A 27,320-nucleotide genomic window follows, 5' to 3' on the forward strand; every position below is an offset into this window, starting at 1 on the left:
GCTGGAGGGAAGTGTTGCCCCCCAGTTGGAGCAAGGGGAGAGGACTAAAATGAGCTCTAAACTTTAAACTACATGAGGTCAAGGGTGTCCTTCCACGAAGGGCTTAGCAGGTGCTTGCTGCTGAAAGATGTCCAGCTTCCTTCTCATGTGGCTGCTCAGCAAACTAGGGACTGGCTTGGATTGGGTTCAGCATGTGCTAATTAATCCTGAGCTGTTAACCACTGCACAAATGCAGCTCTGTTGCCCCATCTTTAATGTAGGATGACCTGGCCCTGCTCAGATGTGAAGGACTTTCTGGTTTTGCAGCTCTTTAAGAATAAAGAACATGAAAGGTTCAGCCTTAATTGTGGCTTTAAATTAATTTACATCTCTTGAAAAAGCTGCAGGTAGAAGTAGAGATTTGGGAGAATAAAGTGCCTTGCTGCAGGGGCAGCTGGTTTGGCAGGCTGGAGTCCAGCCTCTCCTGGGTGTCTATGGAGAGGCCAGAACTTGGCTGCCTTCTTGCAGGGTTAAAATTGGATGAGGTGTGGGTTAAAATTGGATGAGGAGCTGCAACTGTTGCTGGGCAGGGTCTTTATTTCAGTTGGAAGACTGAAACGGCTGCCAAAGCCATCTCCCTCCTCTGATGGTCTGCAACAGTGCTGTGCGGTTGCTTTTCCTCCACCACTTTAACCTATAAGAGAAATGAGTTTCTGGAGCTGTTGCTTGATGTTACTTTTGAGGAGAAGTAAGTGGGGAAATGCTAATGTGAAAATGCAGCACTTTCCCCTGGCCACTCCTCTTAGGTTTGAGTTAAAATGCATTCAGGCTCCTGGGAGGAAGAGGAGTGCCTCCAATGTGGTAGTCTTAGTCTTGGTTTTTCATTTAATTTAGTATAACTTCATGGCCTGTCTCAAAAAGCCTTATTAACAAGGTAGGGTGTGAATTCAGTGTGAAGGCACTAGGAGCAACATGTGTGGTGATGTGGTTCGTAGTCCCGGTCTAGCTGTCTGGTTTGATTTTTTTTTTTTTTTTTTTAACTGCTGCTGTCCTTTCCTTCAGAGGCAGCTTCCCTCTCGAGGTGGAGGAAACTGTACGTCATCACACCTAGCATGTACTCCACTGAGGCTGACCCTGTTACGGCAGAGTCGAAATGCCGGAGGGTTAGGGTCCTGGCATGCCAAGCACCGATAGTTAAGGATAAGAACCCAAAATGAGTTGTGGGTGGGAGAGACCTCACAAGCACATCTCACAGGCACCCTCCAGGTATTCGGAAATCTGAGAACTTGCTGCCATCTATCCTTGTATCCTGAAAGGCTGGTTTCCTGCGCTGTGGAAGAGAGTACCATGGGAAGACCTTTGGAAGGGGAAGGATGCTGCCCATGTTTTTGGGCTATAGATGGAGTCAAGTCTGATGTTCCTGAATTCTTGGGGGCTGCAGTACTGCAGGCATTAACTGGGGTGGTAAGAAGTTGGGTATTTCTATTGCAATCATGCCCAAAAAGCCAGAACTGGAGATCCAGGATGGGACTTGCTGTGTCAGACACATAATAAGACATTAATGATCCTCTGGGCTTCCAGTCTTTGCTGTTTGGGGAAAAGAGGAGGCGGGGGGGGGAGAAACAACCCCAGGTGTCTGAATTCAAACCAACCAATGTGCAGAGGCTGCTGTGTGCTGATGGGCAGGGCAGGAGGCACTCAGTGCTGTGAGGTGAGCTTATGCTGCCGAGCCCTGCCAGCACAGCCCTTGGTGAGCTGCCTCCCAGAGTCAGTGAAGACAAGCCCTCGCTTGCTGTATGGATGTGTGCAGGATGTCACTGGTAGGGGATGCAGAGCCAGGCTGGTGAGCACCTCAGCTGTGGGCTGGAGACCCTGTGGGAAGCAGTCTGGCCAAACCTCAGCATCTTACAGCTGTATTTGTTAAACCTGATGGAAATGGCTTTTTCTGCCCTGCCTTTGTGCAAAGCCCTAGCTTCTGGGGAGGGCTAAAACTTGGTAACAGCATCCAACGGGAGCTCTAGTCTCTTGTCTAATGACTCACTGATATGGCTATCAGCTCATTACTGCGTGCTGCTCTGCCTAAGTGGACAGTTAATTTGCTCATAGCAGGCACTGCTAGTTTGCATCCCTTATCTGCTTTGTTATTGATGTAACTGCACCCAGCTGCAAATTAATTGGCTGCTGCTTCGTTGGCCCAGAGCAAATTGCTTGCAGATGTATCATAAATTCATGGATGGTAGACTAGATTGGTGGGGAGCTGGGTGTCCTCTACACCCCTCTGTATCAAACTCTCTGATTAACAACTCATAGTGCTTGGAGGGAGGGAAGGAGGTGTGCTCCAGAACAAAGTCATCATGGCCCTGGGTGCCTACAGTTTGGTCGGGGAGCTTGAGAGGAGGTGAAAATAGAAAGAGGATGGTGCTGGATAACCTTTGAAGTTAAGAGCTCTTTGTGGAAGTAGCTTAGTGTAATTTGTCATCTCTTCCCCGTTGCACGCAGTTGGGGTCTGTGGTGCAGAGAGATGCCGTGGGTTGGGGTGAGCCCTGCAGGCAGGGCAGAGCTGGCAGCAAGCCATGGTCTGTCCGCTTTCAGAGTGAGGGTCTTGGTGTGGCTGGGCTTGAAGTGCTTTAACCTGTAGATGCAGGCTGGTTCTTTAGCTGGTTTATCTTCACCCGGCACAAGCATAGCCTAAGTGAAGTATTGCCTCTCTTCACAGCGTTGACGACAGTATAACATCAACGATCTTAAATTAATGATATGTTGAAAGCTCAAGGCTAAGGGAGCAGGAATTAATATCCTTGAGACCTGTCTAGTTCTGCCTCTTCTGACACCTCCTAATTTTCTGTGTAAATTGGCTTATGGGTCTTTGGCTCAAAGGCTGTGTTGTGTGCTGGGGGAGTCTGGCCTGTCTGCTAGGAAATTATCCAGCATAATGGCAGGGTTATCATTGTGCTGTAGCTATTCAGATCTGCCTCCTCTGTGTGGATGCCCTATCTGTGACTATCAGAACAATCACTGCATTTATAGCAGTTTAGCGTGCTTTTCTGGTTTGTTAAATATTGTACGCCGGTATGCGACAGGCCCGTGTGTGCACAGTCGTGCTCATAATAAAACAGGATGTTTAATTCTTCTGTTATATTGACTCAACCATGCATGAACAGCAGGGATAGTTCTTATGCACACACCTAGAAGAATAAGCTTGGGCTTTGGCTTACCCAAGTAAAGTAAATTCGCCCAGAATTTTGCAGGAAGTAGATAGAGGCGTGAGCACAGCTGCAGGGAAATCCATCCAAAAGGTATCAATTCACTCAATTCTGGATTTGTACTGTACAACAGTACAGACTGAAGTCTGTTTCTGACTTCACAGAAAATCAAATGTGGGGGTTGACTTTTAAAACTAATTGTACAATAGGGGAAAAAAAGCTGTGCAAGTCATTCAATCAGCTGAAATTCATTTAGCTTTTAAATTACAAAAGGTCTATCGACTAGCTGTGCTTTGAGTGCTGCTGACTTGAGGGCTGCTTAGCACAGATGAGAACTTGTCCCTCTGCACAGATGGAATAAAGAAAAACAAGGTACGAAAAGAGCCAGTGTCCCTTTGTGCTATGAGTTTGCGATTGGAAAATTCCCTTAATTTGCACACAGCAATGCTCCTTACTTTTAAGGCCTGAGCTGAAGATGGGAACCATAGTAACATCAATAATAAATCCCCAGATGAAAGGGAAGTTTTGCTGAAAAAGTGTCCCTGTTTGACCCTGGAAGATGGCTATGGAAACAAACCTGTGCCTGTGCTGGAGGCTCAGGGGATGATGCTGCCCCTTTTGCAGACGCAGATCTGCTCAGCAGGCTGCTGGGATGGGCTCAGGCTCAGCCCAACAAAGCCTGACAGTTGCTTTCAGGTAGATGTGTATGAGGGCAGGGACCTTTCCTAAGCCCAGGATTGAAAATGAAGTCTTCGCTTAGTTCAATCACCCAAGTTCTGGAATATCTCAGTAGAGATGCTCTGAGCATCAGGTTCAGTCTGACTAGTTGAAATATTTTTGTCTTTCAGGGAGGAAATTAAGATGGAAATGTGCAGACTAGAAGCTCTCACACGCTTGGGAAGGACCTTTCCTTGTAGGCTGGAAGCTGGTTATGTTGCCAACATCCCCTTGCTGACACTGAATGCTGCTTTGTGCTATGGGGTGTTTCAGCAACAGCGTGGCCGGGGCGTGCCCAGGAGGGGAGCCTGAACAGGCAGTGAATGGAGATCTTGAAACTCCTGTGCCAGCCTAAAAAGCAGTATTATAAGCAGCAGTCTTATAAACAGCCAAAATCAACTATCTTGACAGAGCTACTAACAAGGCAGATAAGACTGCAATAGATTTTGGTAAAACTTACCTCTGGTTTTAATTAGCTCAATTCTATTTTCAAAGTCTGCTTGAAAGACTCGGAATTAACTTAGATTCCCCACCCTCCACCCCCTTTATTTTCCTCCCTAGGAGTAAGTAGCAGGAACTAACTTCTGGAGGTGGTCTATTTAAAAACAACCAAACCCACAAATTCTTTCTTTCATAAAACAAGAAGAAGATTGTTTCCCTTTGGCTACCCTTCTCTCAGTGCTCAAATTGTCTGGCTCACTGAGTCTCCAGTGCCCATTGCTCCTTCTGAAGCTTAAAACAGGCCCCTCAGGGGTGCTGCTGATTTCTCTTGACTATTTCCTCTCCCAAAGTGGCACAAATGGTGCTGACTGATCTCTTCGCCAAGTCCTTAGAGCTTCCTTGCATCTCTGATCCCTTCCTAGCGCCTGTTTCATCACCCTTCGTCATGGATCTTTTTGAATAAATATGTCTTGTTTCTAGTTATTTGATGAAAACTGACTAACAGTCCAGCTGACACACTCATCATCGTGGTGTCCTGACCTTGGAGGCTGGTGAAAACCCTTCCTGGGAACCTAAAAGGAAACCTCTAAGTAGAAGCCCAAGGCGGGAAAAGTCAGGTCAGGAGTGAAAAGGAGGAAAGAGATTTATGCCAAACTATTGAGATGTTTTTACCTTGTGTTATCATCCAGAGCAAAGCCTCCAAAGTGCCGTTAGCTCATCTCATTTTAAACCAGAGTATGTGTGCGTGTGTGTGCATCTTGGTTTTCCTGTGTGGGCAAACATTGCTAGACAGGCTGCTGGAGTGGTTGCTGCTTCATCTCGCAGTCTGAGCAAAGATGTAAACACCCCAGGGTGAGCAAATCACAGGGCAGTGGTCAGGATCTGATGTGTCTTGCTGGAATATATCACCACCACCATGAGCACCCATTTCTGTAACTATAGAAATGGGGATAAGTTCATTTCTGCCCCCTCTGCAAGTTATGGGCATGGAGTTATTAATGCTCATAACATGGGCCAGAGGGTGTTGCAAAAGTGCCACCTAAGACAATTTTGCAAGCTTCAAAAGTAGTATAGAATCTGCTGATCAATACTCATTCCCACTCCCTCTTCTCCCAACCAGCTACAGCTCAAGTAAGGCTAATTTTTTTTTCCTTAAGGTGTTTGCTATTCACACTAATGCATCCTGAAATACAGCCATTGGCACAAAAATGTTAGATGTGATGTGAAGAGCCGGATGGGGTAATATAAGCCACTTGCAGAGCCACCGCTACTAGCTGTGTCTTCGCTATGTGTGACACTGTACAAATGCAGGCAGACATCTCGCAGGTCAGTGAGTGGCTCCCACTTCCAGACAGCAATTTTTCTTTCAGGAGTTAATAAAAGTATCAAGTCACAAAAGTCCCTATTTGGATTTTGCAAGGACCAAACCTGTTTTGGCCTTTTTCCTTTTTTTCTGTTGCTGCATCCTTTCATTTGGTTAAAAAGAATATTTATTTACAAATTTCTGTTGTCTTCCTATTGGCGTTTATACTCCACATTTCTCAAAGCTTCCTTTACTGTGAGATATATCAGCTTTGCCTTTTTAGGAGTCAGGCTTTTTTGAAAGACTAACATTATGCTGAGTTTTGTTTCCTGGTGCCCTGTTCTGCAGGAGCCAGCTCTTGTCTCCTCACCACCACCAGTGCCATCTCCAGATTCCTCCCTCTGTGTGGTGCTTTACAAGTCAAACAAAGTTTGAATAGTACTGCCCTTTTGTAGCTCAGCATCAAGGTGAGGAAGGAGCAGAGTAAAGGGACTGGGGAATTTGCTTAAAACTTGATTGATAATCCTCATGAGTTATCCCATTCTAGTTGATGGGAGGGTGAGATAGAGCAGCTTTTCTCCAGCTGTGATCTGGGCTCATTGCTTCTTCCAAAATGAGACACATCTTCAAAGCTTCCTTTGCAAATGAGTTGATAGACATCACCCAACAGCTGCCCGCAAGGGGAGAAATGTGATGTGGATTTTCTGCTTGTGACTCTGAATGTTGGTGAGGTATCCTGATGTGACCGAACACATAGATCTTCCCACGGGAGCTGCAGTGAAGGGTTTCTATTGATAAATCCCATTTCTCCAGAGCTTGCAGTAGCTGGACTGTGCCCTGCTGCTTTTTGTCCCAAGATGGTTGTGTTTTGGGGAATGTGATAAACGCAGATAAATTAGTTCCTGCAGGGTTTTTATGGAAAATATGTTCCAAAATATGAACTGCTGCTTAGATAGTAACTTTGTGAACTGCCTGTGTTGTCTTTGAGGAAAAGACAACATCTCTTCCATCACACTTATTATATCTAATACAGTAGCAAAAGGGTTGAAGAATTCCTACAAAGACCTGACGGTCCTGTAGCATTATTTGACTAAGTTTACTACACGAACAGTCAGATACAAAATTTAAAATTTGGGCTTCTGCACTGAGTTATCACAATTGCAGTTCATTAGTATTGATGGTTCCTCTTTAAAGAAGAGATTAAACACTCCTGAAAAACAGTCATGACAGATTTAATGTATCACAGCCTTGTTGCTGGTTACAGAAGCTTGTTTTCTGCTAATAATTCTGTAAGTCAGCTGCATGTCACTTAGCTAATCTCATACACGTCTGTAGCAATACTCACTGCTCGGTCATCTCTCCCAGCCCACGGGATGTATCTGATATCTTTGCAGCTATTGGAATAAGCACATTTTAAAGAATTAGTACAATAAAGTGATTTGGGGAGATTGAAGAAATTGAGGTTATGTCCTGTCTCTGATACATCAAGGCTCGGCTGATCTGCCTGATCCCTGATGCTTGCAGCCTCGTCAGTACTGCAGCTTTATCTGTCACTTGTAATGCTGCAGACTCAAGTGTTTCTGGTAACTTTGTCTTTTCTTGAATCATCCACTACTGTTTTCTGGTTTCCTTTCCTGTACTAAAGGACAGAGTCAAGATAAGCACTTGCTTGTCTCAGCAGTACTATAGATTTTATCTACACTTTCCAAGGATAAAATGGTCATCATTATTCTCCTGTCTCCAGCCGTCATCTGAGGTTTGAGTCATTAATACTTATAAAGGATTTGAGATTATTAGACTCAAGGAACTAGAGGACAGCAACATGTCAGCTTTCCTCTTGGCAGCTCGTTTTGGTGGTGAAATCAGAGCCTTGAGATGTCAAACTCCACTCTTGGGCAGCCACAGAAGAAGCTTCTGGCATGACTCAGACCTTGTTTTGCTTGGCTTTTCTCTAATCCCATGTCATTAATTTCAGTTGGAGGCAGTGGTGTGAGTGAGAGCAGACTGGATTTCTTTCTGTGGTTGTGCAGTAAAGGGAGTCTGAGGCTGCCTGTGCAACTGGTCTCTTTCCTTGTGCGATCATGGACTGTTCAGTTGCCTGATGAGTGTTAACCTCTTGGATGCATGTGTGCAATGTGTAGGGTGCTGTCCCATTTTGGAAGGGATTAAATACCTGTCTGAACATGGGTGCTGGGGGCTGGTCAGAGAGGGCAGTGAGGCTGGGTGATACTCGCACCCCTTTATCGTGTCAGTTCAGTCACGGGACATGTTTGGCCATACAAGGCAGGTTCCTGGGTTAACTCTTGTTCTAGGAGCGAGTTAGACCATGTGTGAGCAGAAGGGAGATCAGAGCGTGTGGAGTCTGGTCCACAGCTGCCCCGTGTCTGCCCCCAGTGGACTCTCAGTGGTGTCCATCACAGCTTCCATGTTTGCAGCTTGGTTTATAATCTCCTCCTGTTCAGCCTTTCAAGTCTTTCTCTCCAAGCACAGATGATAACTCGTGAAGTTTCATGAACATGTGAGCTGGGAATTATTGCTGCTAAAGAAACTTCTCTAGCCTTGAGCAAACTAAGGCAGCAAGAAGGAAAAGGGCAGACAGCCATGAAACGAGGGACTGAGTCTACCTGCCAGACGTGTCTGGAAATTGTTGTAAAGAAATAAGCAGACACTGATGTATACTGGGCCAAGTCTCAATATGCAGGTATGGGGCCAGATGAGTGCAGCCTTGATTGAGACCACAGTGGTGTCCCCCCTCATCTCACACCCACACACCAACACTTCAGCTATGTGCTTTAGCCAAATCTGGAGATGAGAAAATAGCAGAATATCAACAGTGGAGCTCTAATCCATTCCTAGCAAGCCTGAGCTTGGACACGATGCCATGTGGACAGGGAAGATGATAAATAAGGCCGCTTGTGTGGAGATGTGGGCTGTGAGAGGCTCACATGTTAGCCAGTGGCTGGGAGGTGGGCTACAGATGCTCCCACAGCACCTCTCTGAGTGATGGGATCCCTGTTGGGACCCCATAACTGGATGGCAGAGGGGCTCCATAGGGTCTGCCAGCCTGAACGTGGATGCACACCTGGGCGATCATGGCTGCACCGTGGGATCTAGTGTGGAAAGGCAAGGGAGATGGAGAAGTGCCCATCCAGCTTCCAGCAGCCTTGGGAAAGGCTCTGTTTTGTGTGCCGTGGCAGTATATGATGCTTTCCTGCCCTGAAGAGTTGCCTGGTGTCTCTGCAGGGGGTTTCTCAGTTTTCTGCATGCACATTTCTTAGCTTTCATATTGGCACTGGAGCCGCAGGGAAGACACCTGGCTGCCCTTTTGCTCCAGAGGAGTTTGAAGATAAATAAAGAGGTCTCTGGGGCACGTAGGTCTTTATGCTCGTTCGTTTAAGAACTAACCACCCAGACCAGCCTCTTCCATCCTGTAGCCTTCAGCGTACCAGGAGATCTTCTAGTAGGACCAAAGGTAAAGCCAAAACCTGACTGTACTCAGGATAGCCTTTTTCCCAACTGCATAGAAAGCTGGTCTGCTCCCCTTCCCTCTAAAACCAGGGGTATTTGGCTATGCTGCGGCAAGGTAATGAACAGCGGGCTGGATTTGGTCAGTAAAGCCTCCTAGAGAACACAAGAGACATCCTAATTACCCTGATTGGGCCATTACGATGCAGGGTTGATGGAGAGATGCTGGAATGTTGTTTTGCTTTTTTCTTTTACCCTGAGTCTGAAAGTGTCAGGAAAAGAGGGGGGAGGCCTCATTAAAATCCTCCCAAGAAAGACACGTAATTTATTTCACACCGAACAATTGATGTTTCTCATGCTGAAGAAAGAATGAGTATTAATTCCAGCAAATGAGTCCCTTCTCATTGAGCTGCCAGTGTTTGTGCTCTTAAACCTAGAGACTGTGTCAGTATTGGCTGGGGGCCGCAGCTTGGCACAATGCGTCTCAGCCCGGGAGCAAGTGTTTATGTGCTTTCTTCAGTGGCAGTGGTTGGCTGGAAAAGTATCTGGACTTAAAAGCAAAGGACAGGCAACTTGTTCTCACTCCAAGAGGTGACATTTTACTCTTTTTCCCTTCTAAAGTGGTTCCCCCATTGATAATATGACGAATTTACGTTGCCAGAGCACTTGGAGGTCTAAATTGGGGATTATGGTCTAGGAGGTTATAATGACTTGACCTTTAAAAAAAAAAACGGGGGGGAGGCAGAACTTAAATCCCAAAAATGCTTTGTGCATATTGAAATCCAAAGTCTTCATTTATGAGCAGGCAGGAGGGAGGACAGAGGGAGCCCTGACATGAACAGTCTGCTCCTTTCAAAACCTGTTTCCGTTTCTCAGTGGGAGGGACCTGGCTGCTGGAGAAGGTGCACCTCCAAGAACCGACCTTCTAATGGAATAAGTCTATAAGAGCTTTAAGAAGTTCTCATCAGTGCTAACTTCACTCACCATTTCCATCACCATGCTTATCCCTACCAAGTGTTCTATGCCAAAATGTTAGTGTTTGGCTTTCTGTGGTCAAGCCCCATGGGAGAAAAAGCACAGGCCTGTGTCCCCGAGCCTGCAGTGGGATGTGGGTATGAGAAGCACTGCTCCTGGACGAGGCAGGAGTTTTCTCCTTGGTGTGGCTGCCTAAGGAGAGCTCTGCTTTCTCCTGTGAAGTTTCTGGTGGACCAGGGCATGGCAGCCTGGTGTCGCCAAGCTGCTGTGCTTCCAGCAGCATGTGTAGGAAGATAATCATTAAGAGCTCCTTCAGACTTAGTAAAGGCAATTTAATAATAACCAAACACCAGAGTAATTAAAATGGTATCACTGACTCTCAGCCTGCCTACACTGTGAGTGGAAACCTGCAGAGGACAGAAGAGTACAGGTTGGAGGGAAGGGCTGACTCATCTGTTAACTTAGTTTTAAGTGGAAGAAATAAGGTTTAAGGCCTAAACCAAAACCTGTGTGTGTCACTGTTTAACTGAAGCTTGGAAAAGTCACTGCCTTGAAGGTATTTGTGTGGAGCCAGACCCTACAGATCTCCTTTTCTCATGCAGTGCCAGATGATGATGCAGTCAGTACCCAGGATAGAGTCTGCTCCCTGTTAGTTGTCCCAAAACCCCACTGACTGCTGTGTTGTAAACTCAGACCCACCCTGGTGCGAGGGGCAGAACTTGGCTCTCATTTCCAGGGACTAACCCTGCATGGACCTGCAGGATGGGGCCTTGAGCCTTCAGTGGTGCTTGTGTTCAGCTGCTGCGCTTGGGAGGGTGATGCTGATGTATTCTGACTTTGCTTTGGAGGAGGAATCCTTCCTACAAAGGCTTGACCCCAGAGAGCGTTGACATTACTCCAGCAGCATTTAGAGATGGTGAAAGGTACTGAGCTGACAACCCTGGAGGCTTTTCTAGCATGTTTGTCCTCAGCACGTCTAGAAGTGCTTATGAAATCACCACTCTGTGCACCATCATGTCTCATACTGAAGTAAGCCACTTCTCAAGTGTAACTTTGCAGTTGTTGAAGCCCAACTCTACCCTTCAGGAGAAGCCAGTGCCACTGCTGTCCCATGAGCCAGATTGGAAGATCAGGAGTGACAATTTCCGTAGCCAACACAACCACACTGATAGAAAGATGCTGTCAGAGGAACAACTATTGGTCATGTATGATCGTAGGAACTGTTTCCCAAATGGGATATGGGTAGGGCACAAAGGCTCTAAGAGCAGGTATCATCCCTTGTGCCCTCCTGCAACTGGGGTCTACATCCCTTACCAAAGGTTTTCCCTCCAGTGGTACAGCAAGTTCCCTGCTCAAATGCTGCCTTGTAAATACAGTTTCAAAATACATCTTCTGTTGCCTGGAGGCACTGAAGGGCTTCTGTCTGCTGGAGGAGCCCTCCAGTGGGAGATCAGGTCTCTAGGTAAGACACCTGCCACCCCCTCAACTTTTACTTCTGTACTGGTTGGCGAGACTTTCCTGCGTGCTGCCTCCTCCCCAGCCCCGCAGCAGAGATGGAGCAAGTGGAAAGGCTGCAGGGGGGTGTGAGGGTTTAGCTGTGTTGCTTTGCTAACGGAAGGTGAGCAAGAAAGGGTATTGAAGTGTGGTCCCTGCATCTGGCAGGAGGACCAATGCGAAGCAAGTGGGCTGGGAATGTATCTGTACCTGCTGCGTGGCTCCTCTCCCACCAGTGAGTCTGTTGAATGAAATGCATCCAATTAGCAACTCAGAAGGATTGATGAAACACAATTAGTCAGGTTCTGGCTGTGTCCCAGGGGCCAGTGAGTCACCCCACCTTTCCCTCCTCCCCACCCAGCAGCTGCCAGCATTGTGCTTGCTCTCCATCAGAGCTGCAGCTTGCTCCTGGGCAGGTTTAGCTGTGCAGAGACTTCAAGGTGGAGAAGGGTGCCTGGGGAAGGATGCCACCAGCCCTCTGGGGACCTCAGCTCCAGCTTGTCCTTTGGGCTGGCTTGGTAGAGGTGTGACTGTGGGGAAGGCAGGAGTATATTTTACTGTCCAGTGTGGATGTGGGGATCTGCATAGTGGAAAAGAGGTGAGTGAGAAGGGTGAGCCAGGGACTGAATCCTGCAGCAACCAGCCAAGAGGGCTCTGTTGCTAGCTGGGAAAGTAGGAGTAAAAGTAACTGGACCATCTGCCCCTTGTGGGAGTTTATCAAGAGCACAGCTGTGACATGTGGCTTCAGTCACACCTCTAAGGACAAGGAGGAGAAGAAGAGGAGGTGGAGAGTAAACCGATCTGTCTTCCTGCTGTCTGATGAGGCAGTTCATGAACACATGGGAAAAGTGCTGGCAAAAGGAGCTGAGGAAATTTGTCTCATCCAGTGTGGCCGGCTGTTGATCTGAACAACTAGATGGAATAGTTTCTTTCTATCACCTTTTTGGTTTTGGGGGTGTTTTTCCCCCTGGTTATTTAGCTGGTTTTCTCTTAGTTTCTCTCAAGCAAGAGAGACAACGGGCTGTGTATGGGAGGCAGGACTGCAGGGAAACATGCTGCGTTATCTCTGTGCCCTTCTCACCATGCCTTTCAGACAGACCTCGCAGCACTTCAGCTGCCTATCTTTGCAGGAGTAGCTGTGTCCTTTTCTACTTGGTGATGCCTCTTATTCAGGCTCTGCAATCAGTAACCAAGGCACTGAGATGGGGCGGGGCGGGGGGGAAGGAGAGAATCACATAATAAAAACAAAGAGCAGAATAGACAGAGAGGTAAAGCTGAACACAAACCAGAATGTCAACAGATTCTCCAACTTAACAAAACCAACTCTGAAAAATATGGAAAAGGGGTAGGATGTTTGGAATAGGTCACACCAAGGTGCACAGAGACTGTATAGCTTCTGGAAGTCCTCACCTTTGCCCTTAGGTAGGGGGACACCTCTGGAGGCCTTTGATCAAAAGGTTTGTGTTCAAAGGAGAGGCTTTTGTTCATCTTGCCCCGTGCTTTAGGGTGATTTAGGGAAGGGGGCAAAAAGCTGTCTGTGTTCTTTGCTAGTTTCCTTTGTACCTCTCTTCCTAATCTCCCAGCACATCCACAGATATCGACATCCTTGTCTTCCCAAGGTGCATTTGCCACAGCTTTTATGGGTATATATGGAAAGGGAGGGGAGCCCACAGCCAGCACTTGGACATCTGGACTAGGAAACCCTATGGGGACAGGCAGGAGGAACATGAGGGAATGGAAACTATGAGCCTTTGCGGGGTGGTGGGAAGAGGCAAGTGCCGCTGCTGGGACACCAGCTAAATGGGAAGCCTTGTCTCCCGTGTTGGGACCAGGTCTCTCTAGCATGGCTTTCCCCCCTCATGTAAATGAGATGTAAAAAGACTTCAACTTGGGAAGATGCCTTGACTTCAGTGTGATGAGATCTGGAAAAGGTCTACCCCACAAAGACCCTTGCTGACTGCCCTTCTTCGTTAGCCACGGTGCCCCTGTGGTTTTTAGTGCGAGGCTTGGCCACACTGGGTCAGACTGACTCACTTCAGGTGGGAACAGACTAGTTCAACCACAAACACCTTTGCTGTAAGCAAGATAATATCTTCAATGTGCTGCTCTCTCAGAACCCTGACAATTCAGTCTGTTTTTATTTTCCTCATACTTTCCTCATGGCTGGTATTAAAGGAGGAAAACAACCCACCCAACCATTACCACCTCATTTCACAAAGAAGCATGCCAGTCCTCCCCTTAACTTCCTTACGGGAGAAAGGTAACACAATAGCTTCCCTTGTCCTTGAGAGCAAGTCTGGCTTGGCACAGCACACATCTTCCTCGACCTTTGCTCCCTTCGGGGAGAGTACTGACCAAAGAGCAAAGCAGCTCCATGAACACCAGCACAGGTGAAAATTCCTGGCAGTTAAAATGAGGCAAAGATTTTGAAGTCACAAAGCTTGAAAGCTCCATATGTGTCTGTCTGGCTTTATTGCCCAGGAAAATGATGTCAAAAACATTGACAAGATACTGTAAAGTCGCAGTGTGGAGGTGCTGCTGTGTGCAGGTTGACAGAGCCTGGAATGAAAATACAGAGAGACCCTGTTATGAGGTTTGTTCAGTGACTAAAAAGCAATACACTGCATCTGATGATGTTAAAAGTGCTGCTTTGATTGCCAGAGGTGAGTGAATGGCTGTGTGTTCTCTACAAGGTGTAGACTTAAGTATTGGCTGTTCTTAAAAATACCTGCGAGTGTGGTGTGTGTGCATTAGGAGCACCTCTAAGCGTGCATGTGGCTTGGGAGGTCCTGTGCAGGTGACACAGTTTTGCTGTGTAGCTGTGTAAGGGTGAATTGCTGTTCTGGGTATATCGTGGGTGGCTGGCGGCATGAAACCATAAGCGTGGTAAGAAATTCTTTTGTGCTGTTTGATGTTTTTAATTCTTCTTTATATTAAATTTATCTACAGTAACCAGTTCCTCCATGTTTGACAAAGTGTTTAACAATGCCTGCAAAGTCCCCTGGGAGCCCTGTGTAGGCCATCGGTGTAATCCCCCGCGTTTAGCTGGTCTATGCCGTCTTTTCTTTAGTCTTTGTAATGAGCAAAATTATTTCCTAATCCCCGACTGTTAAAGCCACATATGCAAAACACAGACATTTAATTTTCCCTCTTTTAACTTTGTAAAGCATTTGTTATTTTGAGGAAGCTGCATAAGCAACTCTGCTTCCTCTGAGCTGCCTTTTCACATTTTCTTGCTCCGCAGATCTCTGCACATTGTGTTTTTAGACATGTTTAAAACACTCTGCCTGGGGTTCCCTGATGGCCATGCAGACTGCGAGGCACAAGAGCAGCATGAGGAACTAGCAGTGTGAAAAAAGGCTCATTGGCATGAAAAGCCACAAATCTGGTGTTAGCAGCAGTAGTTTTGAGAGTTGTTTGCAATCCCTTGAAGCAGTGCAATTATTATCTGCCTGATTTTTGAAATATTTAGGATTAGCATAAAGATTAGCCAGTTCTTGAAAATGTCTTGGTTGCCAAACAATACAGCCCACTGGAGGTAGACAGGGCTGGACCAAAAGGCCAAGTGGCAGACCTAGATGAGACTTCTGGCCCCAAGATCTCTCTCTACTATTTTGCTTCTAGGATATGAGCGCAGCCATCAAAGTTTGCAGGTCAGATTTCTTACCAAAAATAAATATATGACATTGTGTTTCAAAGGTTCACGTTTTGAATGAAGAAGATCTATATTCCTAAGCATGCTGCTTAGGAATCCTGGTCAGGCCAAGAGGCAGGGAATCACTGGGCAGTGTTGTTGATAGAGGTTTTACTCTTCCAGGGTGAACATTCCCCCTTGAAATCCTCTTTCTGTCCTTTCTCTCTTTTCCATCCATCCTTTTTGGGGGCCCAGTGTCTTGTGTGATCCCTTGCAGGAGTAGAAAGAAGCAGCATTATGCAGCATCTTGTAGGCCAAGGGCAGTGTGGGAGCAGAGCCCTACAATGAAAAAGGGAGGCACCTGGGCTCTTGGAGGTGGAAGCCTGTAGTTCATATGCTTCACCAAGAATTGCGTGAAGCTTCTGCTTCTCCATTGACTTACAGATCTGAAGGCTTTTTGCTGCGGTCACTTTAAAGTGCCCTAGTGAACAGCCACAGTTACAGGCAGTGAACGTGGGGATAAGTCCTCCAGAAACTGAGTCTGCTGAGTAGATTCTGGTGCCAGTTTTAGACATACACTGGCCTCTGTCATGCTACTGTTGTTGCCAGAGCTGCTGTTGTGACGTGGCTCTTTTGCAGGGCGGATGGCCACTAAGAACTGGTGCTTGAAGGTCTCGCTGAGGGCAATGTAGAGGAAGGGGTTGAGGCAACTGTTGGCATAGCCCAAGCTAATGGCAAAGTTGTAGGCATAAAAGAAGGCCATGGATGGTGTGTCGATGCCGAGGTGAACCAGCTGGAGGATGTAGAAGGGAGCCCAACAAATAAAAAAGGCAGAGCAGATGGCAACTGCCATGCGGGTGACTTTCTTGGTACGTACCCGAAGGCTTCTTTGGGGCAATGGGACCACAGTGGTGGCCATGTGCTGGAGGATCTTAAAATAGACCACGCAGATGACAACCAATGGCACAGCAAATGCCAGCATGAACTGGTAGAGGGTAAACCAGTAGATATCAGTCTCTGGGTTGGGAAGCAAGAGAGCACAGCGGACGGTCCCATCCTCCAGAGGCATAAGACCTGCATACATCCACACAGGAATGATGGTCAGGAAGGAAAGGAGCCACACCAAGCAGATAACTAAAGCTGCAACACATGGGGTCCGGACGTAGGTAGATTTTAGAGGGTAGACAGTTGCCAGGTAACGGTCCAGTGTCATCACTGTAAGGATGTTGGTGCTCGTGATCTGACTGTTGGTGTCCAGGGCAGTGATGATGGTGCATAGGGGTGCTCCAAAATACCATGAGCCATTGCCTAGGAGCTGGTGGATGAGGAAAGGCATACCCAAGAGGAAGAGGAGGTCCACAATGGAGAGGTTGAAGATGAAAATGTCAGGCACAGTCTGTTTGCATTTCAGCTTCTTCTTCTTGACGATAGTGTAGATGACAATGAGGTTCCCCACAATGCCCAGGAAACAGATGATGCTGAAGAGACTGGGCATGATCACGTTGGTGTATGGTGCTGGCTTCTCTGCCACTGCCAAAACAAACCAAAGCCATGAGTATGACCTAGAGGCAACCTCTTTACATGTCTGTGTGCTTGCTCTGTCCTGCAGCTGGATCCCCCTCAAAGATGTAGCTTGGAATGATGTTTAAGACCCTCTACTGTACTTGGAGAGGCTTAGCTGAGGATTTGACATTTCTTCCTCTGCCACCCAATGCATGCAGCACACCACCCAAATCTGGCCATGTGTAGACATCTTTCCTCAGTTCTCCTGATGTACTTCTATCCTCCCCAGCTCTTTTTGGGGGACTAGCATCAGGCTGGTGTGCCTCTGCACTTGCCAGTATCTGACAGGGAGTGGATAGTAACTTTTCTTCCAGGGAGTGCTGGGTGTCCAGCCATTTTGAGGGGAGTGGGTGGGGCAGATGGTGCTTTCCACATCAGAGAAGAAGCCTCTATGTGGGTGCCAAAATCTGGATATAGTCAATGCTGAAGCTGTTGTCAGAAAGCTTCAGGTCGTCTGTTGGGTGGTTTATCTATTGTACGGTATGAGACAGAGTTCAATGACCATGCAGGCAGATAACAAATGCTTATCTATATTGTGAGATCTGGGACTGTACCCTGGCTGTGTCCCACCTCTGTTGTCAGGGCTAGGCCAGAGCACGCACTCCTTTCCATCTTCCTTCCCTGCCCCTCCCCCTTTCTTTAGTTTCTTTTCTAGAAAGAAATCCAGGTGTGTGGCCAGACAGGGTTTTGGGAGTATGTTTCAGAGTGGCCCTTCAGCAGGGAATGCCCTAGTACATGGAGAAAAACATGGCTTAAAGCTGCTGTCTCTGGGTCTGGATGTAGGTGGATTTCCAAGGCAAAATTCTTGCCTGATAACACTTAGCTTATTAGCACTGATGCTTGACTGTTGCTGTTTGGGGTGGGAGGCCCAAACAATCAAATTCACATTTGTCTTGTCTCCAATCGGGGTTTAAAGTTGCATTTTGAAGCCACAAGGCCTCAGTGCCAATCAACAGGGATTTCTGCTCTTGGGCACAGAAGGTTGTGTCTAAGGCACTGATTGTGCTGCTCTCTGAATTGCAAGACTGCCATGTGCAGTGTTTGATGAAGTCTTAAATCACCTTCTCAGCTGAGGCAAATCTCATTTCATCTCATTACTCCTCTCCTATGGGACCTGTTTTTTTTTTTTCTAGGGGAAGGCTTTGTGTGAGTTTTTTGTGTGGTTGTTACAAAGACACGCATGACAGCCCCTAAGCCTAGACTGCATGTGTCTTTCATTGAATTGCAGATGATTCAATGTGGTGTTAATTGGAAATGCTTTCACTCACTGTACTATTCCATCTCCTTAGCAGCCTACACCTGTAGGAGAAGTGGGGAGGTCTCCTCCAACGTAACCTAGGGAAATCTTGAAAATGAGATTAAGTGAAATAACAGATACTCGTAAGGTGTTGACACTCTGCCAGAGCAGTATCTGTTTGCTGAGATGGTATTTGCTTACTTTGACCTCTAGAATTCTTGAGTACAAACTTCTCCACATTTACTTTGGTACGACAGAGAAGCTTGACTGAATTGGCAAGGTATCTGGGATTACATCGCTGGCCTGGCCTGTGGCTGGAAAGCGTGTGCCATATCAACTGTATGTAATATTTCAGTGCTCTTAGAAGTGAGACATGATGAGCCACCACTGCCTCAGTCCTTCTGGCACTAGGAAGCAGACAGCTTAGGCATAAGCAAGGCCAAGGTCAGAATCCAGTAGAGCTGTTGCTGCACCATTTTATTGGAAAGCCTCTATGCAGATGACAGAAAGCAGCCAATGAGGCAGGGACCTGAAGGTGAAAGCCAGGCTTGGTTGAGTAGACAAAAAAAGTCTGGTCCAGGCCACTCATGGGGGTTTAAATGGTCCCCGTTCCTCCTGGCTGCTCATTAATGCAAGGAAATGCCCTGTGTTACATGGCTTTTGGTAGGTAACATACTGTCATCAGCACCCTATTGAGGCCTGATACTTACTCTTCAGCATCCAGCCTGTGCATCTCCTGCACATCCAGACACATCTCGCACCTCCTTAATGCTTGAAGATGGCAGACTAGAAATCGGAAGAATGCCACTGTGGTCCTGTTGTTCTGCACGTAGCTATTATGAGTTCTGCTCTCCTCTTTTAGCCCCAAATGTTGTTATGAATGTGGTGGGAATAGATTGTATGAGTGAACCATAAAGGCCAGTTGGTTAGCTGGAAATTGGGACAAAATGTCCTTTTCCTGCAGTATAATCAATAGAGTGCTCATGGTGACCTTGTCACATTTGGAATGAGCTCAGCTGGCCTGAAAGCAGAATGTGTGCAAGCCCAAAGGCTTTGTGTGAAAGGTAGTCTGTATAGTGCTGTAGCGTCTTTCCTGCTGTTCATATTTGTATAAGCAGGACTTTCAAGTGTTATTAGCTGGAAGCTAGTCTGAAGCTGTAGTCCATGTGTGTATTATATGGGTTGGAGTCAGAAGTGCATGACTACCAAATACTCAAAAGTTATCTCTGTTCTAAAGTCTCTTTCATCCTGAGATATGGTTGAATTTGAATTTTCAGTGCTGCTTCTGTGCACACCCAAATGGCTGTACTTTGTTTACTGAAAGAGCTACTTCAGGCATTGATTTGTCCTTGCTTGTAGATCTGTGGCTGCCCTGTTACTCTTTTTAAAAGTCCCAAAGGGGACTGCACTATGTGAACTGAATGAGGACTGGCCTAAATTTTTTTTTTCTCTAAGTTGATTTTTGTCCTCAGCCATGCCGAGATACATAAGAAACTACGTCTTTGCCTCATTTCAGAAGGAAGCACCTAAGGCACACTTTCAGTTTATAAAGGACGTGCTGGTGGAGAGGGAGTCAAAGACCACATATAAAACACCTTCTGTTGAAGAGTTTCACCAGCTTGCACCATTGAGAACTGGTCTGCCTTGACCCTAAACCGTTGATTTGGTAATAGTGGTAGTATGGAGAAAACAGGAGACTGATGGGGATCTCTGCATCCCTCCCCAGTGATGTCTCATGTTCTGTGCCTTGTTCCCCTCCCTGTCTAGCTGGGCTGGTTCATTTCTGCAGCTAAGACCAACAGGCTGCTGGAGTTATTCCTGTCTCACAGCCAAAAGGTAGCGAATCGCTTCAAGCCCCTAGGGCCGGCTGCGGTGGTCGGGCTTTATTTTGATGCTATGCGGTGTCCCGGGAGGGAGGTCTGGGGCCCTCCCCAGCCCCCGGAGGGGGTGGGCCCCGTCTCGCCCGCCGTGTGCAGCCCCGCTCAGGGCCCGGAGCTGTCCGCCCTCGGGTGCTGAAGGCGGCTCGCCCCGGCTGGCAGCCCGGGGGTGGGGTGCTGGGGGGGGCTGTGCTCTCCCGCTCCATGGGGTACCGACCGGCCCCGCAGTCCCGCTGAGCACGAGCGGCGCCAGAGGCACGTGCAGGCGGACTTTCCGCCGCAAACGCTCCGCGCCTCCGCCCCGGCCCCAGCGCGGGCGCCCCGCCGGGGAAGTGCGCCTCCGCACCGCGCAGCCCCTGCTCACCTGAGCCGTTCCGAGCCTCCGGCGCGGAGAAGTTGCGGGAGGAGTTGGCGGGGGCCATGGGAGTGAGTCCCAGTGCCAGGGACGGAGAAAGCTGGGCAAGTTCCCTCGCTGGATCCGCGGCAGCGATGGGGTGGGGGCTCCCCTTTCCCCGCCGGGGCGACCGGAGCCGGGCAGAGCTCGGGAGGCAGGAGCCCTCCTGCAGCCGGCAGAGGCTGCGGCTCGGCTGTGCTGCGCTCCGCTCGCCCACTCCCGCCCCGCCGAGCCCGGAGCAGGTACTGACATCAAAGAGCAGCTGACTCCGCCAGCCACGTCGTCTGAGAGCATCCCTCCACTGCCGTCGAGTGGGAGGGGATGCCGGTGCTGAGCGGGGCCGGGGGGAGCTGCCCTCCTCGAGTGGGAGGGGGCTGGGCAGTGCCTCGGCAGGGCTGCGGTGAGCGCCCCTTCACATCGCTTCCCCTTGCCGCCCCCGAAGGGATGGCTAGGATCTGCACCTTCCCAATTACAGCCAGCCGGCTCTCGCTATCCTCAGCAGGAGAGGAATAGCAGATTTTGTCTTTTAAGTAGCTCCGATTTCCTGCCTTCAGCGTGTGTCTTTCTCTCTTGCAGAGACACGTGCACGTTTCATCCCTGAGTCACGGGCACATCCCCACTAGTGGGGTCGGGGGATGTCAAGGCACCAAATTACCCGCTGAAAATTGTTGCTTTGACCCTCTGAGCCCTCTAACTCTAATTCCAACCTGAGACACTTCACTTGTAATTAATTCTCTGCTGTTTTCTGCTGTTCCACTTCTTGTCACAGCTCATTTGCTTCCTAGCTCCAGAAATTAGCTCTATTGCTAGCTCAGATTTTATTTGTGTTCTATTTTTTTGGCCTTAAAAATACTAGGCAAGGGAACCCCCTTGTGTTTTGAGAAACTGCTTTGCTTTTTTTCTGTGCTTTGCCAGAACAGCAGCCTGCTCTTTTCTGTGGCTTTGAGTTGATGATTTTGTTGTGCTTCCTGCCCACTGTTTATACATGAGTTGGGTTCCTCCATTATGGTTTGATAAATCACATGTTACCAGGGTGAAAGGATCATTCTGTACCTCTGAGCATTTCCTGCACTGAAAAAGCATGATAGCATGTCAGAAGTTTGCAAGAAAACCAGCAGCAACAGGCAGCTCTTTATCTGTGGTAGAGTGCAGTGTAGCGTACTGGGTTTGCTTTATAAAAACTACATTTGTCTGTCTGGAAATCTCCCTTGCTTCTGTCTCTTTCTCTGTAGTTGCAAAGGCTGGCATCAACTGTAGGGGCTATTTTTTGGAGCTTAATAAGGCAGTATCAATCAGGACTAGAAGTAATCTATACCATTAAAAATGAGGTCCAGCACACATACCAGCAACAATCCCAACATGGGCTGTAAACCAGATTTGGCAGCAGGATTTCCAGTATGGGCCTTTTATTATGTGAGCCAAAGGAGTTCATCATTATTAGGTTGTCCTCTAGTGGACCAGTAGTAGACAGAAATCTGGAGCATGCTTTGCCCAGGCATTGTAGCTCTTAGGAACTGGAGACAGGCTGGGGCCAATATGTCTGCTATGCTGTGAGGTTTTTGCCGAGTCTCTGGAGTTGCCTCAGTCAGTGATTTGGCCAAAAGTTTTTTCCCTGGTAGGTATCCATGGTATATAAGACAGTTTTGAACCTGTACAGCTTGTGAAAAAAGTGGTGTTTCTCAGTCACTTGGTATTTTCTTAAAAGACCATTTTTTCTCACATCTTGGACAAATCTTAGTCTTCATCTATATGGGGTTACTACTGCAAAGCAAGCTATGGTTTGTGTACTGGGATATTGGAGCTAATGTAGGAGAGCTATTGTGAACAGGGTGCTGTCCTCTGCAGTGAGTGCCTTCATGTAATTTTGCTTAATCTAATCTTGAAGCACAGAGTATGTGTTTGCATGGGAAACTGGTGGGCAGTTGCTATTCCAAACATTTTCCCTGCATTGACAAGCTCCTACTCACTTTCCCTGGAGAGGAACCAGCTATCTTAGAGCTTTCAAAGAAAGAACCTGACGTTTAAATTTAGCAGTTTCCCAAGCACAGCGTTATTTTTAATTTGCAATCTCAAATATTGCTGTTCACTTGGAAACTGCCTTGTATTTGAGAAGGCTCTATTTCCTTCTTGTTAGCTGTGGGGGCATGATAAACCACAGCTGCTCCTTCCCTGATGCACACATGTCATAGCTGCAATGACAAAGTCATGCTCAGCACTTGAGATTCACTTCACAGCGTGGCAATGTCACTGTTTTTATTATTGGGCTTTTATATTGAGACTTTGACAAGGTTTGGTTCCCTCTTTTTGCTATGTCAATAATCTATGGAAGCCCTTGCCCCAAAGAGGGGCTGGTCTCTGTAAAACCAGCCCCACCAAGTTGAAGGGATCATAGAATCATAGAATCATACAGGTTGGAAAAGACCTCTAAGATCATCGTGTCCAACCGTCAACCCAACACCACCATGCCCACTACACCATGTCCCTAAGGGCCTCATCTACACGTCTTTTAAATACCTCCAGGGATGGTGACTCCACCACTTCCCTGGGCAGCCTGTTCCAAGGCCTGACCACTCTTTCAGTAAAGAAATTTTTCCTAATGTTCAATCTAAACCTCCCTTGGCGCAACTTGAGGCCATTTCCTCTTGTCCTATCGCTAGTTACTTGGGAGAAGAGACCAACACCCACCTCGCTACACCCTCCTTTCAGGTAGTTGTAGAGCGCGATGAGGTCTCCCCTCAGCCTCCTCTTCTCCAGGCTAAACAACCCCAGTTCCCTCAGCCGCTCCTTATAAGACTTGTGCTCCAGGCCCTTCACCAGCTTCGTTGCCCTCCTCTGGACGCGCTCCAGCACCTCCATGTCCTTCTTGTAGTGAGGGGCCCAAAACTGAACACAGTATTCGAGGTGCGGCCTCACCAGTGCCGAGTACAGGGGCACGATCACCTCCCTATTCCTGCTGGCCACACTATTGCTGATACAGGCCAGGATGCCATTGGCCTTCTTGGCCACCTGAGCACACTGCCGGCTCATGTTCAGCCGGCTGTCAACCAGTACCCCCAGGTCCTTTTCCTCTGGGCAGCTTTCCAGCCACTCTTCCCCAAGCCTGTAGCGTTGCCTGGGGTTGTTGTGGCCGAAGTGCAGGACCCGGCACTTGGCCTTGTGGAACCTCATACATTGGCCTCGGCCCATCGATCCAGCCTGTCCAGGTCCCTCTGCAGAGCCTTCCTACCCTCCAGCAGATCAACACTCCCGCCCAACTTGGTGTCGTCTGCAAACTTACTGAGGGAGCACTCGATCCCCTCGTCCAGATCATTGATGAAGATATTGAACAGGACCGGCCCCAAAACTGAGCCCTGGGGAACACCGCTCGTGACCGGCCGCCAACTGGATTTAACTCCGTTCACCACAACTCTCTGGGCTCGGCCGTCCAGCCAGTTTTTTACCCAGCGAAGAGTGTACCTGTCTAGGCCGTGAGCCGCCAGCTTCCCTAGGAGAATGCTGTGGGAGACAGTGTCAAAGGCTTTACTGAAGTCCAGGTAGACCACATCCACTGCCTTTCCCTCATCCACTAGGCGGGTCACCTGGTCATAGAAGGAGATCAGGTTGGTCAAGCAGGACCTGCCTTCCATGAACCCGTGCTGGCTGGGCCTGATCCCCTGGTTGTCCCGGACATGGCTCGTGAGCACTCTCAAAACCAACCGCTCCATGATCTTCCCCGGCACCGAGGTCAGGCTGACCGGCCTGTAGTTCCCCGGATCCTCCTTCCGGCCCTTCTTGTAGATGGGAGTCACACTGGCGAGCCTCCAGTCGTCCGGGACCTCCCCAGTTAACCAGGACTGCTGGTAAATGATGGAGAGCGGCTCGGCAAGCTCCTCCGCCAGCTCCCTCAGAACCCTCGGGTGGATCCCATCCGGCCCCATAGACTTGTGAACATCCAGGTGGCATAGCAGGTCATGAACTTCATCCTCTTGAATTATGGGGGGTTTATCCTGCTCGTCGTCCCTGTCTTCCAGCTCAGGGGGCTGAGTACCCTGAGGATAACCATTCTGACTACTAAAGACTGAGGCAAAGAAGGCGTTGAGTACCTCAGCCTTATCCTCATCCTTGGTGGCAACGTTCCCCCCCGCATCCAATAGAGGATGGAGATTCTCCTTGGCTCTCCTTTTGTCATTAACATACTTATAAAAGCATTTTTTGTTGTCTCTCACGACAGTGGCCAGGTTGAGTTCTAGCTGGGCTTTTGCCTTTCTAATTTCCTCTCTGCACGACCTAACGCGATCCCTGTACTCTTCCTGAGTTGCCTGACCCTTCCTCCACAAGTGATAAACTCTCCTTTTTTCCCTGAGTCCCAGCCAGAGCTCCCTGTTCAGCCAGGCCGGTCGCCTTCCCCGCCCATTCTTCTTGTGGCACATGGGGACAGCCCGCTCCTGCGCCATTAAGACTTCCTTCTTGAAGAACGTCCAGCCTTCCTGGACCCCTTTGCCCTTCAGGACCGTCTCCCAAGGGACCCTCTCGATCAGTGTCCTGAGCAGGCCAAAGTCCGCCCGCCGGAAGTCCATGGTAGCGGTTTTGCTGGCCCCCCTCTTTACTTCACCAAGTATCGAAAATTCTACCATTTCATGGTCGCTAAGCCCAAGCCGGCCTCCGACCACCACATCTCCCACCAGCCCTTCTCTGTTCGTGAACAGCAGGTCAAGCGAGGCATCTCCCCTGGTGGGCTCGCTTACCAGCTGCGTCAGGAAGTTATCCTCCACACACTCCAGGAACCTCCTCGACTGTTTCCTCTCTGCCGTGTGGTATTTCCAGCAGACATCCGGAAAGTTGAAGTCCCCCACAAGAACAAGGGCTAGCGACTGGGAGACTTCTGCCAGCCTCTGGTAGAATATTTCGTCTGCCTCCTCTTCCTGGCCAGGTGGTCTATAACAGACCCCCAGCAGGATATCTGCCTTGTTGGCCTTCCCCCTCATCCTTACCCACAAGCACTCGACCTCGTCATCACTATCATTGAGCTCTAGACAGTCGAAGCATTCCCTAACATACAGGGCTACTCCACCGCCTCTCCTTCCTCGCCTGTTCCTTCTGAAAAGCTTATAGCCGTCCATTGCAGCACTCCAATCGTGCGACTCATCCCACCATGTTTCCGTGATGGCGACTAAGTCATAGCTACCCCGCTGCACAATGGCTTCCAGCTCCTCCTGTTTGCCGCCCATGCTGCGTGCATTGGTATAGATGCACTTGAGCTGGGCTGCCGATTTCTCCCCCGACAATGGCGTGCGGACCCTAGGCTCTTCTCTAGAGAGCCTGGTTTTATCCCCGTCCCCCTTCGAATCTAGTTTAAAGCCCTCTCGATAGATAGATAGGATAGAGAGAAGAAGAGGAATATTAACCACAGCAGTTGGTGATGTACAGCCTGGCTGTGCATAGAGCTCGCTGTTGCCAGGAAGAGCAGGCAGATTAATCGGCTCATTATCTGGCTGAGCACTTGAAGACAGCAACTCTCTGAAGGACTAGTTCTGTGAGTGTTCATCTACTGGAAACTGCAGCAGGGACAAGCTCTCAAGGAACCTTGGGATATAGCCAAGGAGTTGTACTAACCACTCCATGTAATTACAAGGAAGATTGAGGCACTAACCCCGTGAAAACACATCTTAGAAGAGAGATATAGTAATTAACATTGAAGCAGAGAACTGCCATCTTGACAGCCTAATGATGTAGGTTAAAGGTATGAAATGGAGCTCAGCCCTTGAACATAAAAGAAAAAAAATTACTTCTTCCTACAAACTTGGCATCACCATTACCCTTAGACTATCCTGTCTGCAACATCACTGTTATGAAGAAAGATAGTAATCTTCCAAAGCTGCTGCTAGGCAAATTCTGTGACTAGGGAATTAATCTGGCTGGTCTAACAGTGGTTTAACCCTGAAAGGCTCTTGCATTTCAGTAATGAGTTATATTTCCTGTGTCTGTCCCAGCTGGAGATCCTGTCTTACGCAACACGAGTAGAACCACACCATCCCGTGGGGCAGAACGCAGCGCCGGCTACTGAAACCATTTCCCAAGCTCATTTCACCCAATAATTTCTCATTAAATGGAGACTTTCTCATTTGCTAAATATTTATTTAGTGCCTAGCTACTACTCTGATTTGCACTCTGGAGAGAGGAGCCTTCACTAAAAGCCAAGTTGCAAATCCTCCCCTCTAACTCACTGGTCTCTTTATTCGCAACTCCAGACTTACAGAACGGGCCTCTGCATTTTTATTGCTTAGCTCTTTGTCTTTGTTTATATTGATCAAATAGCCTAATGGGTGAAGTTTTGCCCTTGCAGCGGCCTTAGGGGTAGGGATGATTTCTTTCAGGATGTGTTAGACATGATGCATCAACCCTCTATACTGGCTGAGTACTTGAATATTGTTGTCTTTGTCCGATAGCTGCACATCAGTCTCACTTACCCCTTTCCAGGCAGGATTGGTAAAATAGTTTCCAACTAGTGATCCGTTTTCCCTTCCTTGATCCTGGAAAGTGAGTCTTTGCTATCACTGCTTATCTACAGGGAAGGAAAATGTCATGTGGCAAAGGTAAATAATTTCCCTAAAGCCACATGCTGAGCTCGAGGTCAAAAATTGACAGTAATTTTCTCTACAACAGCACTGGCTTAGGCAACATCTTATCCATCTTCCTGCAATGATTATCACAACCGTTTGTATCCCCACAGAGAGACGTGTGCTGAATGTAATCATTTGATTTTTTAAAAAAAAAAAACAAAACCACCAAACAAAAAAAAAACCCAACCCACAGAAAACCCAAAGGTTTGAAGGAGTAGCTTTGTCAAGGCAACTTGATGGTGACTCAGGCGTTGCTGTCGTCGATCTAGATGTGTGCTGCATATATGGTCTGGCTGACTGGAAAGAGGTTGCTGTCACGTCTTGATGCCTGATTTGGTTCAGATCAGTGCTACCATGTGAGCCAGTACTGCCCTGAGCTGGTATTAATGAACACGGAGCCATGGCCTGAGACTGAGCTATGACCAAAGCCCTGATTTCC

General features: G+C 48.1%; 1 protein-coding gene across 1 annotated transcript; it reads right to left on the reverse strand.

The window, feature by feature from the left end:
* Positions 1-15,692: 15,692 nt before the first annotated feature.
* Positions 15,693-20,310, reverse strand: LOC142091185 (melanin-concentrating hormone receptor 1-like). The gene is made up of 2 exons (XM_075170120.1): positions 20,253-20,310; positions 15,693-16,741 (listed from the first exon to the last, which is right to left on the reverse strand). The coding sequence occupies exons 1-2, from the start codon at positions 20,308-20,310 to the stop codon at positions 15,693-15,695; spliced, it is 1,107 nt and encodes a 368-aa protein (XP_075026221.1).
* Between the last annotated feature and the right edge of the window lie 7,010 nt (positions 20,311-27,320).

Source organism: Calonectris borealis, chromosome 20 (assembly GCF_964195595.1).
Source record: "Calonectris borealis chromosome 20, bCalBor7.hap1.2, whole genome shotgun sequence".
NCBI lineage: Eukaryota > Metazoa > Chordata > Aves > Procellariiformes > Procellariidae > Calonectris > Calonectris borealis.

Excerpts from the sequence above, each read along its gene's own strand:
- LOC142091185 (XM_075170120.1), bottom strand. The coding sequence starts at position 20,310 with ATGGCCCCCGCCAACTCCTCCCGCAACTTCTCCGCGCCGGAGGCTCGG. Across the intron at positions 16,742-20,252 it reads GGAGGCTCGGAACGGCTCAG|TGGCAGAGAAGCCAGCACCA; the intron begins GTGAGCAGGGGC and ends TTGTTTTGGCAG.